At 33.0% G+C, this 15938-nt stretch overlaps 1 protein-coding gene across 2 annotated transcripts in view; it reads left to right on the top strand.

Moving 5' to 3' along the window:
• LOC118196160 (H(+)/Cl(-) exchange transporter 5-like) overlaps window positions 1-15938 on the top strand; it is an 81731-nt gene that overhangs the window by 1001 nt on the left and 64792 nt on the right. For both annotated transcript variants that reach the window (XM_035367577.2, XM_035367578.2), the window contains exons 2-10: window positions 1032-1304; window positions 2829-3056; window positions 3141-3286; window positions 3811-3972; window positions 6330-6536; window positions 8272-8352; window positions 12344-12526; window positions 13688-13777; window positions 15396-15520. In XM_035367577.2, coding sequence (XP_035223468.1) covers window positions 1034-1304; window positions 2829-3056; window positions 3141-3286; window positions 3811-3972; window positions 6330-6536; window positions 8272-8352; window positions 12344-12526; window positions 13688-13777; window positions 15396-15520 — 1493 coding nt within the window. In that variant the 5' untranslated portion in view covers window positions 1032-1033. The remainder of the gene's footprint in view (window positions 1-1031; window positions 1305-2828; window positions 3057-3140; window positions 3287-3810; window positions 3973-6329; window positions 6537-8271; window positions 8353-12343; window positions 12527-13687; window positions 13778-15395; window positions 15521-15938) is intronic.

Here is a 15938-nt window from a genome sequence, read left to right as displayed (position 1 = left end):
ATTTACAAATCTAATTATCACAAATTTGAAAATAGAAAATAAGTGATAATTTAATTACATAATATAATTATAATCAATTTGATTTCATAATGCTGTTCTCATCAATTTGATTTACGTAATGGAAATTTTCAGGAATACAGACGTTTAATAGCTGCAAAACAATAAATTAATGAAAAGCTAATTATAAATCGTAAAATAGTGTCTTGAGAATCTCATGATAAGAAAATACATTTTTCACTTGTATTAATCGCTTTATAATTTAAAACTTGAAAACGTAGCAAAATTTTCGAAGACATTCTTCTTCTTCTTCTTTTTTTTTTTTTTTTTTCTTGTATAGAATACAATATTACAAATAATATTCAGTGTAAGATTGCGTCTTTAAATAATTTTTATTCTTAATACATAAGACAGTTATTTTGGATAAATATAACAAATGTATTAAGTGTTAAGTGTTACTTCCCTGAAATTATTTCGTGCCTATAAAAGCCTTTATGAAACACTTATATTAAATGTTATCACCGAATGAGATAATTTATGTGGGCTAATTTGCCCAGTTCTTTAAAAAATCGGTTTAAAATATGTTAATATAGTAAATTGCAATTTAATATTTCTCTTTATATCATATACTAAAATTAAATTATATTAATCAAAAAATGTATTAAAATTATTTAATTTTAAATCATATTTTTAAAAAGACATTAAAAATTCTTTTTCATCATATGTTAAAAATAGAGATTTAAAAACTTTTAATATAAATTTCGATTTAATGTTATTCTTTTTATCATATATTAAAATAAAATTCTCTTAATTATATAATTCATTAAAATGATTTAATTTTAAATCACATTAAAAAAGACTTAATTCTTTTTTATCATATTGAAAAAGAAAGAATTAAAATTCTTTTATTATTTATTCAAATAATTACATCTGAGCATGTGATTTCGAGAAGTGTTTATTTAGCTAAGTTACACAGAAATATTTTTGCTTTTAAATGTTAAAGGAGCATTTAAATCAATCTCTCTGCAATTTAGATATGGAGAAAACTCCACTGTCTCCGAGACCCAACAGAAGACTGCAGTCCTATGATTCCACCAAAAATTCAGATGATTGCAACAGGCTTCGAGAAATTCCTGAACAGATTGAAAGTAGTCAATCACTGTTTATCGGTGATCCTGAAGCTTGGCTGTCTCAAATGAAAAGAAAGCACTGGAAGAGGCGACAAAGTAGTGAAAGTTCCCTTATTCATATTACAGGAACCGGTACTATATTAGAAGAAACTCTAAACTGCGGACAGTGCTACAAAGGTGAGAAATCCATATGTTTTAATAACATATTAAACAGAAAAAAAAAAAAACTGCATGTTTTATTACACAATTTTTCAAGTTTGTTCTTTTGAATACCAAACAATTCCATATATCACGAGATTTTAGTTTTATTGGTTAATATTTATTACATTCGTCCAAATCCATAAGTGGTCTAAACAGAGCTTCACTGCTAGAAACCAGACCTTGTTACGTCAGAAAAACTGGTATAAGGATTTTGCCTAAATGTTCTAACTTTTCAATTTTATGCCACTTGCCATAAAAGTTGACCAATAATATCGAAGCACACAATCGGTTGACAGTTTCGCTGAGTCAGCTACATATGTACGCATGCACAAATTTCCTTTCCCTGATAGGCTATGACTTAAACTCTGCTAAATAGGTGTAAAGGGACTTTTATATCTCAAACCACAAAAATTTATGACTCTAAAATCATCGTCTGAACGAGCTTTATAGATCGAGTTACGAGATTCATTCAGATATACGTAATTTACCGAGTATTATAAGACTTATTCAAATATACCGAATAACACAACTGTTATATTCCGTGGCTCCAAAATATAACGTACATTGTTGACAGATTAAGAAATGATGATAATGCTATCGAAAAGAAATAAAAAATTAGAATCTAATTTTGGTGTTTCGTATCAGATATCTGAAAGGCTGCAAACAAGAATACTGTTTCAAATTATTTAGTTTACCGAAGACAAATTGACAAGCGCTTTAACTTACGTTATGAAGGTTGCATGAATTGTTGAATAAAAGTATTGTCTTATTGCATATCAAGGATACCTCCCGCAACTTTTAAATTGACAAGTAACCTCCTAAAACATTTTGCAAGTGAACATTGAACTATGTTGTCTAAAGCCTAATATAAGATATTGTGTAAGTATTAACAGAGCTATCTAGGAACGTTTCTTGCCTATCTCATTGCATAGACACTAATATGCGTGAAAATCAAGGAAATATCTCTTATTCAGGGCATTTTAAGGAAACTTCGGGATTTTAGGGCTTGACGCTTGAAGAGTTTGCCTAAGGTTTGTCTCCAAAAACAAGCTCAAAAATGATTTGATACGCAAAATAAGTCTTTTATGAGGTAGGAATTCAAAGATTATGTGTTTAGTAGAATATGTAAGCACAACCTGGTAATATGGTGAATATTTTTAATATTTATTACATTATGATTAATTTATACAGATGATTATTTTTCATATTTGAGTGATCCATAACTTTAATAAATGACTGAAGTTACTAAGAATTTGAACTTGGTGATAGAATTAAAATAATTGTATCTTAACAATTTTCCGTCTGCTGATCTTCCGTTCTTAGAAATGAATAAAATCAAATAAATAATAAAACTTTTTTTTATATTTTTTATGAAATTTCTGAATACAAATTATATAATAAATTATTAAAATTTTGCGATAATTAAAAATGTGCAAAAATTTTCAAGTGTAATTCTTCACGAGACTCATTCAGAAATTCAGATAATTAAATTTCTTTTAGGTCTTTCTGTAGTTAAAGAGGGTAGCCAAGAACTAGATGATCTTCCTCCTGGTGTTGGTCAATATGATGATTTTCACACCATCGACTGGCTAAGGGACTTAGCCCGTGACAGATACAGACACAAATATATCACCAGAAAGATGAAAGAATCTGTCTCAGCATTAATAAAAGGATATTGTGATAAAGTATCGGGATGGATTTGCGTCTTTTTTGTAGGAGTCGCAGCTGGTAAGCAGGATGTTGAAGTTTTCTAACATAGCCAAGTCTTGTCGATAAGTTCTGAAATATTTATTTATATAACATATATTATAGGTTCATTGGCTGGCTTTATAGATATCGGAGAAGGCTGGATGAAGGACCTGAAAGATGGTGTTTGCCCACAAGCATTTTGGCTCAATAAAGAACAGTGTTGTTGGTCTTCCAACGAAACCTTTTATGAAGGAGATGCATGTGACCAGGTTATACGGCAATATTATTTTCTGCATTTATTTTAGTGAAGGATTTAATCAAGATATTTTTCGTTATTGCATTTTGCATAAAAGCAAATTTTATAAACTTTATACTATGGAAAGAATTAAAACTCGTACTTTTATTGAAAATCAAAATGAATACAAAGCTTTCACTTCACAACATTTTTTTAAATTTAAATAAACAACGTAAATATAGGATAAAAAGTTTAAATTAGCTAGAATTACCAGATTTTCTAATGCATTTGAAATCTTATATAAGTAATCAATAATAATGTTACTACTACATTGTATGTATGAATATACATATGAATTGTACTAAATTGGATGTATATATATGAATTTTACTACTAAACACGTAATCTGCATATCCCTTTCTTGTATAAAATATAATTTCCATCTTCCTCACTATTTTATATTTAAGGTTTAAGCATTTTGACATTACGTTAGAAAAATTTTGATTAATTTGAAAAGTATTAAAGAAATGTCCTTCATTGTCAATCTTTTAATTCCAGTGGTCATCATGGAATGATATCCTTCACCTAGGAAAGTCGTCAGTTGATGAATACTTACTATCATACGCGTTTTATGTCGGCTGGAGTGTGTTTTTTGCAGCACTAGCTTGTAACATGGTCAAAACGTTTGCACCTTATGCATGTGGGTCCGGTATACCAGAGGTAATATATTTTTTAAAATAATATCTTATTTTGTTTGCGCTGCTTTCTATTACAGGAAGCGCAAATTCATTTCAAAATTCCTTGAAGGTAAAAAGTGTCCCTAAATAAATGAGTTAAAAAATTTAATAGATCAATGATGTAAAAGAATATAAATATAATTCACTTCTGCTGAAAAAATAAGCAACAAAAGCAAAACACGGCATAAAACAAAAAGTATTTAATGGATATGCATGAAATTGATCCATGAGATTTGTGTGGCATTACTAGACCCCATAGCAAACAATAAAACAAAGGTATACAAAAGCACATGTATTACGACCATTTCATAGCAAAAATGTGCTATGAAAACATCATGCTAATAACGGGTATGATGCCCTCTAGCTGAAATGCCTGTTTGACAACAGCGAGGCAAGCTGGCAATAATGTCGTTTATCATTATGTTGTGACAGTAACTCCCATTCCTGTAATAATGCATGGCGGAGCTCTTGGAGGGTGCCTAGCGGCACACTATGACCTGCTATCTCTCATCATAACATATCCCACACATGCTCTATGGAATTCAGGACGATCTAGCAGGCCCCTACAGATCTGGAACAGTTTTACTCTCCAGATAACTCCATCCCAGTCAAGCTCTATGAGGCCGGGCGTTATCATCCATAAATACCACTTCGGTACACATTGCAGCGATGAAAGGATGTACAAAAGAGTGTAGGATTTTGTCGCGATATGACACCTGTGACGAAACCAACAGGAGTCACGTATAGGTCAGTGTGACCGTTCGTTGCTATCCTCACAGCCCATGAAAGTAAGCCTTCTCTTCTGTAATGATCTCTTTCGACGATGTTTGGTGCCCAATTGCATATCCCTGTCTTTTGCCGTGCCATTGCCCTTCGATAATCGTTCTGAATGTTAAATAGAGACTCATCCGTAAAGAGTACGTGACCCCACTGCCCTGGCGTCCAACTGCGTTATTCACTGGCCCAATTTAACCGCGCTCTGACATGCGATGGGGACAAAGAAACACAAACCACGGGTCGTCGGGCGTACAGTCCACTTTCATGCATTCGACTTGACACAGTTTGGCGAGATATGGGCCGTTCGGCAGCAGCAGAGAGGTGCAAAGAGATTCTTTGTGCAACGCCAGCTGACGTTAGTGAGAAAGAGCCGTTAGTGAGAAAGCAATCGTTTGTTGTTGTGGTAATCCTCCGGCGTCCAAACCCACGCCTTCTGCAGGGAGTTTGTTCCTTTCGCTAAAGATTCTACAGACTGCTGATGATAGTACGATGCACATTCAGCTCTCTCACAACAGCGGGTTGTCTTGCACCAGCTCGCAGTATCCCGACAGCCCTCCAACGCATTTAATCATGCATATGGTGTCTTCGGCTCATACAATCCGCTCTAGTTATCTCGGATTACAGGAAACTATCGCTGCTTGCGAACTGACGCGTAGATCCGGCATGCCTCTTTTTAAGGCGTTGTGGTGTGTCTTCAGATTACGTTTAATGCTAATTTTGGTTACCTATTTGCATTCGGCGAGGCAACTTCATATGTAAATTGCATGTTTTAGTTCCCCTTTCAGAGTTTGTTGCTTATTTTTTGAACATGAGTGTAGTTCATACTACTTGAGATTTTCGCATTGCTGAAAACAAAACAAAACAAAACAAAGCAAAAAAAAAAAAAACGGAAGAAATGAGTAAAAAAAAATTGTTATAAAATAATCCGATATTATCTTTATACTATACGGAAAGAAGCAAAATCCGTCCTTTTACTGAAAACCAAAATGATTATCAACCTTTCATTTTAAACATTTTCTGAAATTACATAGATTATAAAAATTGCCTGCCATCATCTCAACAGTTATTCACAACTATACTTTCTCTATAACTTTCACACACATTTATTCATCTGGCTATATTTTTCACATATTGGACAAGTCATGCAGGGGGGATGTCAGCAATGGGATTTTTTCATGTATTTTTTAACAAATTTTTCCTTTTTGCGGTTTTTTCATTTCATCAGATTTCCACATCTACTTTATGCTATGATATTTGTAAGTATTTTAATGTTGACCTAAATTTGCTGTGTTTAGAAACAACTCGTGTGGTATGAAGTACAATAGTTTTATTACTTTATGTCATTTTTTTATTCTACATCAAAGTATCTTTCTTTACTACTGCTAATAAGCACGTACCGTTTTTTTTTTTTTTTTTTTTTTTTTCAGTTTCTTTATACACTTCTTTTTTCAGTTTTAATTTTATATATATATGTATATGTGTGTATATATATATATATATATGTGTGTGTGTGGATGTATGTGTATATAAATAGGGAACAATAAAATGTATTTTCATTACCAGATCAAAACCATTTTGAGTGGTTTTATCATGAGAGGCTATCTTGGCAAGTGGACTCTCGTAACTAAATCCATCTGCACTATGCTGGCCGTATCTGCTGGGCTGAGCCTCGGAAAAGAAGGACCTTTGGTACATATCGTATGCTGCATCGGGAATATAATATCCTATTTCTTTCCTAAATACGGTAAAAATGAAGCTAAAAAGAGAGAAGTAAGTGCAAAATCTTAATTCTTTATATAGATAATGAAAAATACAAAATGTTTTCAGACTTCCATTTTTTATCCTTTTCTTTTATTTGTACTGTACAAAATCTATCATTTTTAATGCCTTGGGAATTTCTATACACAGGTTAATTTGAAGCTTAATTTGAAGCAGTTTGAACTTTTTTTTTCTTTTTTAAAGATAGTTTGACGTCAGAAGATACTTTATTTGTTCCTTTCTGTCTTACAGACTAGAATTATTTCCATGAAAATTACATGCAATTATTTTAAAATTTTTTCTTACAGAATTGTTCTTAATTGGTTTAATAAACAATTTTGCTCCCAAAGAGAAATACTTAAAATTTAGCTACTCTTTAGACACCCAAAATTCTTATCTTTTGCAAAATATCAAATTCAGCTGACAGTTACCCTTCATAGTTTAATAAATTTAGTTATTAATATCTAATGAGGGGAATTTTTCCTTTTATTCTCAATGAAAACAGAAAAAAGAAACCAAATGTACCTGAACCTCCTTAATGCTTTCATAAGAAGCCGATTCCCTCAGGCGAATACTATGTTCTATATTTACATGTAAGGCACATGTTCAGATTTCCATTATGAAAAGTATAAGCTATTTCTCCCGCCTTCTTAGCAGGCCATCGTGGTGTAGTAGTCAGTAAGTTCTGCGCATATTCGAGAGATCCGTAGTTCGAGTCCCGGCGAGGGCATTGCTCAATTTTCATCTCTCCTGCTTTCAAAAAATACCTAATGTCTCTACAGTGGCGTCCGAACTAAAAAAAAAAGGTGGTGAAGGACGATTCTCCACCACTAAGATTTGGCAACTGGATCCCCTAATCTCCAGTCGCTCTTTAAAAGGGGAGTATACAAGGTATTTCTACCGCCTTTTTAGTATGCCTTCGTGGTGTAGTGGTTAGTACGCTAGGCGCGTTTTCAAGTGGTCTGTGGTTGGAGTCCCGGCGAATGCATTACTTATTTTACATCTCTCCTGCTTCGAAAGAACCTAATGTCTCTACAAAAAAACAATTGGGAGGATTTGAAGATTTTTATGTGATGTGGTCATAAAAATACGTATTTAAATTAGTTTGATTTTGATACTACTTTTTATTAATAAAACCATTGGCTAATTACTTTAATTATTGCTAATTGCCTTAAAATATTGTTTAAATTGTTAACTCAACAACAATTTTAATAGTCAGCAGTGTAATTAGACCAAAAATTTCAAAATTTGCTTTAAAAATAGAACTTTTACAAAATATTTTATTTGAATGCGTGTATGTATTTTAGCACCTTTGTTTTTAAAGAAATTTATCTTGAATCAGTGCATTAATTATTCATGGTTACATTTTGTATTTGAAAGCAATGGATTAAATATCTTTTAAATTTATCTTTATTTTTATCATTATTCAATTACTTTTTGTTTAAAATGCATTAACAAATCTAAGTGTATTCCTGGTTATATGTTGTGATTGACACACACACAAGAAAACAGCATATTGTGACAGCATTATAATGTAACAACTTGCATTTCAAGTTTCTAAGAAATATTATGCCATATCTTGCTATACAAAACTCGGTTCTGTACTCTGTACTCCTACAGATCATAAGTATTTACTGAACTATCACTGCATGCAAATTTCATGTTGCAATTTCTATGCGAATATTAATCAAACATATAGTTTTGAAAAGTTTTTTCAACATTTAATTTATTATATAAATATTTTTAGATCCTGTCTGCTGCTGCAGCCGCTGGTGTGTCTGTTGCATTTGGGGCACCAATAGGAGGCGTTCTCTTCAGTTTAGAAGAAGTATGTTTCATAAGAAAAGTCTTTAGATTAACTATTGATTTGAAAAATGAAAGGTTTTCAGTTCTAGTTTTAAGACTTGAATTACATTAATTGTTAATTTTAAATTATTTATATTACATTGTTAATGATAATCCCATGTTAATGATAATGATTAATGATAACATGAATGCTGTTTACTTTTAGAAAAGAAAAAAAAACCTAAACAGCTAAACAGCTGACACGGAAGTGAATGTAGGATGAACCACTAGTGTTTTTACAACTCATCTCCTCAACCACTGATGATCAATGTCAAACTAAATAGAAAAGAAAAGAAATTAAGTTCCAGTCTGGACATTTTAGATTACAGTTAATCATCTAGAAGAGTTACAGTTATTTTAAATTATTAAGAAATATATTTTAACGCTTAATGATTAAGAAAAATCACAAACTTAAAAAACTTTTAATTTAACTTTCGTTTACTTACTCTACTGTAAGGCCTGAAAACATTTTAAGCTAAACTGTTACGATTATCCTGCTAAAGAGTTAACCCCCCCCCCCCAAAAAAAAAGTTTCAAAATATAAATTATAAAATCACATAGTTAAAACAAACTCTTAAAAAGAGCAATGTCAAAAGGCAGACAAGAAAACTTTTCTGAGCAAGAAAACGTTTTTGGGATATTATATTATACTAATCTTTTAAAAAATATAAGTCCTAGAAGGAATCTAGTTTATATATATACCGATTTGATTTTTAATGATTACTTGCAGAAACAGCCATCCAAGCTGCAGTAACCCGCATTTTGTCGGATTTTCTGGAATACTATCATATGCTTGACTTTTCATCAAACTGTATTCCACACACATTTTTGTGGAGATAAATCATATGATCTAGATAACTAAAAAAGAAGCAGAATATCAGTAACTTATTGCTGTATTGTAAATAAGGGCATTGTTTGTAAGAAAATTACGACAGGCATATTTTGAAAATACAGAAAAACAGATGGTCATAGAATGTAATTGATATATTGAGGATATATTATGAAGATTTGAGCTCTTAAGAAAGAAGATAGCCTGTTGAAATGCGGTAGCTCAATATATAGAATTTGTTAGCGTTCTGAAGTAGAAAACATGTAATATCAGCAATAACTTAAACAAGCTGGACCTACCGATTACTTTCCGGATGTGCTACGACTTGCTCTACAAAGGCACGCAGTGGCTAAGGGAAAAGTTCTTTAAGTTCTTCCCCACATTAAGAGTGCCTGAAATGGGAGGAGACCCACTTGCTAAATCTAAGGAGTGACAAATTATCATCTACAAAATTTTAGTCGGGAGGCATTTGAAAAATTTATTAAGCTTTCCAAAGCAGGTAAGATGAAAAGTCAGCTATGTCCTCACCGTAATTTGAACTCCTGATCATCTGACTGGCTAGCTGGATATGCTACAACTTACAGTAAAAGCATGCAGTGGCGAAAGATGAAAATTCCTTGCACTTTCTTCTACTTGAAGGGCAATTGAACAGAGGGAAAAGAGGCGTAGTTCCGAAATCCCAAATGGTGACAAATTATCATTCGCTACAATTTTAGTTGGGTATACAGCTATTAGAATTTTTTGGAAGCGATGCCTTTGCCAGAATTCGAACTTCGGATATCCAGGTGTGAAAAAGGCGCTGTGAGGAAAACAAAAATTCCTTACAGCTATAAAAAAAATGCTATGAGAAATTATTGTTTGCTTGCTATGTATCTCTATGAATACAATCTCAGCTGTAGACGCATATGAGACCATCATTTTCACCTAAACAAAACGTTCTTCAGCAACGAAAACTATCATGCCATTCAGTCTGCTTCGATTGACATTCACTGCAGTCTGGAAGTGCTTTACCGAGACACCAAAATATCAGAAGCGGTAGACACGTCTGTAATGCAGCACATAATAAACGAGATGTCCGTAGACAGATGGTATTGGAGAATGTGTTACAGATTATCTCTTTTACAACAATATTATTAATAAGGCAGAAGGGTCCTCAGTCAAAGACATCGTGATCAGATATCTTCTTCATGTTGTTGTTTTTGTTGTGTTGAAACTTATGTCACTTGTCTGATAGTAACACCAGAACAAGTCCATGTAATTCATCGTTGCAAAGAGTGCAAGACTGCGCCCGTCGTTGGCAAGAGCCTTGAGCATCTTACAGGTGACAGTACGGCTTTGCTCAGTTACGCCTCCAATTTTAATGGAGTCCGAGGGGGACGGCTCCGAGGCTGATGCACCCATCTTCCCCTACCACCAACCTCTCGAGAGGACTTTTGTCTCGCCTTATATTTACAGTGCCGCTATGCCGCACAGACACTATAAATTTACAAGCAACCACGCCAACTTCGAATTCGAGCCCTCCGGTCCGGAATTCAGAGTCGTAACCGCTATCCCGGTTGGGCGGCATTTCTTCATATTCTTTTCGTATGAAGACTCAGGCGAACGCACTCATACAGGCTCCCGTGTGATTGCGCTATCCCAGTATAAAATTTGAGGGGAAGTTCTCGAGCTTAAAATGCGTTGGCATGAGAAATCCTCCTATGACATCCAGAAATTTATGCACGTCGCTTTTCTACCAACCTGTTTTTGTGTTCTTTATCAGCCAGAGACACACTCTGCCCTACTCGCCTTACAATATCACGAAAATACTGAGTTTTCTCATTGCAATAATGCATCGTTTTTCTCATTACTAATTGTAAGCCAATGGAAAACTCTTCGAGACATTTAATTTCTTAAATTAGCGGAATCCTCTGGCGAAAAAAAATGTATTGCTGCTCCGATTCAGTAATATCAATTCACAACTACGCCTTAATTAGTAATTAAATCTTTTTAACCAGGTAATTCAATTAATTGATGTAATTAAGTAAATCAAGTAACTTAATTAATGAATTAACCTCTACGTGGCTTTATTTATGACGAGATAAAATCATAGTACTTTTTTCCTACCATTTCTTTTTCCCTTTTGGGGCATCTCAATTTAAATGTAACATTTTATGTTTAATGTCATGAATTTCTGGAAGACTAATCCTTAAATCAAAAAACCTAATTTAACTGCTTAGCTTAAAACTGATTCTGCTTGAATTTGAAATTTCCACGTCAGCGTAAGAATGAAATTTCTTCTTGATTTAACTTTCTGAAATGTTAACGATCGGTTCTTTGAAAGGTTAGACCGTAATCTAAAGTTTCTTAGGTTGCAATTTTGTTATTATTATTATTGCTACTACTACTACATTAAGGAATGAATCTAAAATGAGAGATGGTACCTATTCACAGAAGACAGTAATGGAAATAAAACTTTTAGAAACTAGAAACAAACAAGTAAGCTTATAAGGTATTTGTCCTGCCTTTTAACCTGCCTTTGTGGTGTAGTGATCTGCATGCTGGACGCGTATTCCTGAGGCCCGTGGTTCGATTCCCGGCGAAGGCGTTGCTCATTTTTCACGTCTCCTGTTTCCAAAAAAAAAAAAAAAAAAAAAAAAAAAAAAAAAAAGTGCCTAATGTCTCTACAAGCTTTTATTTTTTATTTTTTCTTATCTTAAGTCATGTCCAGTAACTACTGCATCACAGTTCAAAGCCGTACAGAAAAATCACCTACTAAAGGTACAATAAAATAAGACTCCACGAAATAATCCACGAGACTGAAAAAAGAGAAAGTAAAAATATGCGACGTGCATAAAAAAGTAAGGAATTTTCTCCTTTTATGGGACCGAAGAAGTGGATGACGAGACAGATGCCGAAGAAACCAATTATACTGTTAAACCTTCCTCATTTGAGTCTAAAAATTTACATTAAGTTTGTAAATTCTGGTTCTGAAACAATGCAATATTTTTTGAAGAAATACGTTTTTCTATAATAAAGATTAAGGTACATTTTCTGCAGTAGAAAATTCTCACATAATAATAATTTGTATATGTGTGCTTGTTGGGAGATGATTTTTATTATTTTATTTTGATTTCCTAAAATGGATTTATTTATTAAACAACAGGTAAGCTACTACTTCCCAATGAAAACTTTGTGGAGATCTTTCTTTTGTGCCTTGGTGGCTGCTTTTGTTCTCAGATCTATTGACCCTTTTGGAACAGATCATGTAGTCAAGTTCTACATGAATTCTACACGTGAATGGATTCTGATCGAGCTTGTGCCTTTTGTAGTTCTTGGAATGCTTGGGGTATTATTTGCTTCTCTTTTTCATAAAAATGTTTAACAAAAGTGGAAAAAAATTAAGTTTTCTGTGATATCAGTAATATATACTTTAAATTATTTTTCATAAATTATACTAATAGGAGACTCAGAATATACGATAGTTTACAATAGGTCAGAAATTAAAACAAAACAGAATATGTCTTTTAATTTACAAAACAACAACAAAAAAAAAAAATATTATAACAGAACATATATATAAGACTATCAGAATAACAGAGACATAACAGTCGAAGATGAAACCTTTTCAGTAATATTTGCTTAATACATATAAATACAAAATTTTAGTAAAATTATGTAAATATATATTTAATATTGTAAAAAATAAAATACTTTTTGAACGTTGAAAAACAGTTTGCGTAGTATTTATGTTGCTGAAATTATTAAAGCGATATTAAAATAGTAAATTTAAAATCAATTAATTGTATGCATTAATTCTAGTAACCAAATAAAATAATAAGTGGTCATACATAATAAAAGTGTAAGTTACCATAATTTAATTAACCACTTATTATGCTTCAAATCTTTATTATAATTTCTCTTTTCTGCATTCGTCATCAGAATGCAAACTAGCATTTTGTGTATTTAAACTGAAGGTTTAGAATCTTTAGATTAGAGCTTCCATAACCGCATCTTGTAGTAGGTATTCTCGCTAGCTCAGCTTAAAAGCTATATTTCGGCTTTAGCATACTTGCTAGCTGATATTTTAAATACATACCGGTAAAATATCTGAGACAGCTCATTTTTGGTCTATTTAATTTGTAGTCTTAGACTAATCAAAGTTTGAATTTAATTGTCTGTTATGTTAATTTAAAGATTCACATGTGGCGGAAGTTTTGTTTTATTATACAAAAAAACATTTTCTGTTGCATTAAGATTAAATAAAAAGGTTATTTAATTTAGTCTTAATGCAACTTTCTTCCGTATTTTGTGAGTTGTTTAAAAAGTAGCAATAACTCGCTATCTGTACTTATAGTAGGCCTGTAGGACTTTAGCTTCAAGTTTAAGCAGAAACTCTACAAAGGCAAATTATGTTAAATAGTAATTAATTTACTTTTTGTATTTTACCTTTTTATATTAAAAACCTGAGAAAAAAAATTTACGCATTTATTTACTTTTTGTAATTCAGGGCGCTATAGGAACAGCTTTTATACGTGCAAATGTCGCCTGGAGCCGCTACAAAAAGACTTCTAAAGTTGGAAACTTTCCAATTGTGGAGGTATGTTGCAACAGTAATATACATCTGAATATTTCTGTTCGCTTAATTTAATGTCTTAAATCTATAAAAACGATTACTACATAAGTTTTCTACTTTTCTTTCCTGTAACTTTCATAAATAAATAATTTGACTTCTGTTGTTTCGGTATTACAATGCTAGATGCATATACTTGTTGAATGCTGTTATTGCTAATTCTTATCCACCCAACACGAATAAAAAAATATAAATTGACAAATAACGTAATTGTTCTTCATAACTGTTATTTAACTTCATAACTGTTAACATCTGTTACTTTTCGCCCTTCTTCAATCTTGCCAGTAATACGGCCATGCGTAAAATCATCTTAGTGACGCGGGAAGACACACCGAAAACTGAAATTTCGTCAATTGATTCTTTCCCATTAAATTTTGCTTTCGAAAAACAACGGTCTCTGATACTTGTTTGTTAGGCTGGCGTCAGCGCGATTTCTATAGCGCTCTTGCCAGCACCTTGATTATCCCTGGGTAGGGCAAACCTCGCATGAAGAAGTTCGTGAACAACGGTTACAAAGCTTCGTATCCTCTATATCTCTTATCAGCGCTATCACGTGAGAAACAATTTCGGCAATCCAAAATTTGCATAAGCATAACACGTTTATAGTTCGACCGTCTGAAGCGCAACCCTGGTTGGCATTCTGCCAAAACACATAGACTCGTCCAAAAGGGGCGATATTACTTGCTGCGACGTGAAAGCCTTCTCTTCTCCGAAAAGAGATTATATTGGAGGGAAAGAAAATTCCCATCGTTCCATCCTATTTTGAGAATAATTTGTACCGAATGACGCATGTGTTTTTGCGTTCATAGTCGCGGATGAGACGATCGAACTATATCACCAATTACTAACAGTTCAGGCTTACAACGTCATGTGCCCACAGAGCTTTAATTCAGTAAGCCGGACATGTCGCGCTTCGCAATATACCCCGGCGACACCTATTCGGTTCGGTTCGGTACAGCACGTTTTACTGCATTCCGCAGGTATGCTAATTTCAACACTTTACTACCTTCCATTTTATGGTTGCTATCTTTGCTACTGTTATCCGACCTTAGCACTTGTTCAGCACTGTATTTCGGTGCCCGTTATTCATGCAGCACCAAGTTTATTGTTAAATCGACAAATGTTCTCAAACGATAAGTCCTTACCATGGTCACTAATAAGTTAACGAGTCACGAAAAGGGATTTAAATAGGCCACGTGTTATCGCTGTATTACTACCGTATTTTCTATCTCCCCCCCCTCAAATATTTTAACAATTTTTGCTTTGCCAAGAAATAAGGACAACGGTAAGAGCTGCCGGCTGTTTGGGAAAAATTTGTGACGAACGTTGGCGATTGGCACCGTTTAAATAAGGGAGCCGTAATCATAAGGAAGTACCGATAGTTATCTGTACGTTTATAGTATCTAGAAGTTAAAAACGACTTATATTGTTGTCTGATCTCTTTGTGCACTCTTTATTTAAAACATAATATTAATTATTAAATTATTAGAATTTATGCAAACAGAAAAGAAGAGGTATTGAATTTTAGAATGAACTGCAGTTGAGAATTCGCTTTAGGAATGTTAACATCTGCTTTTCTCAACAGGTCTTCCTGGTGACACTTCTGACGGCACTGATAAATTTTCCGAATGAATTCACTCGTATGAATGCGAGTGATTTGATCAAGACACTTTTCAGCCAGTGCGGAATGCATGACATTTCACCATTATGGTATAATTTCTTTTTTATTTTCAAAATGTTATATTTATCGGTTTAAATCAATTTTAAAAAAATTGCAGCTGAGTTTTAGAGATATAAAACACAGTAATTTTAAACGTAAAAGCTGCATATTAATTTTAAGATACGAAATCTGAAGCTTCCCCCGCCAGTGGCAGAGCAGTAAAATCGCTGAACACTGGTAGTTCCAACCTACCAGTGTTCAAGGGTTATAGGCGAACGAGTCAATTATAATATATTCTTATAATATATATATTATAAGAAAGGTTGTAAGAACAAAACTCTTTTTACACCTTAATGTGTCAATATATGCAGACGCGTCGGGAAATTGGAACAGAGAATTGAGACTAAAGTTTTTTAGACAGTTTATTTAATTCATTAAAAAATTTGTAGCGCAAAGTTTCAATTGTCT

The sequence above is a fragment of the Stegodyphus dumicola genome, chromosome 3 (assembly GCF_044657685.1).
Source record: "Stegodyphus dumicola isolate Sdum_Otavi_A_Nest chromosome 3, ASM4465768v1".
Taxonomy (NCBI): Eukaryota; Metazoa; Arthropoda; class Arachnida; order Araneae; family Eresidae; genus Stegodyphus; species Stegodyphus dumicola.
The sequence above is the reverse complement of the archived record's forward strand: the minus strand, read 5'-3'. Positions and strand labels throughout refer to the sequence as shown.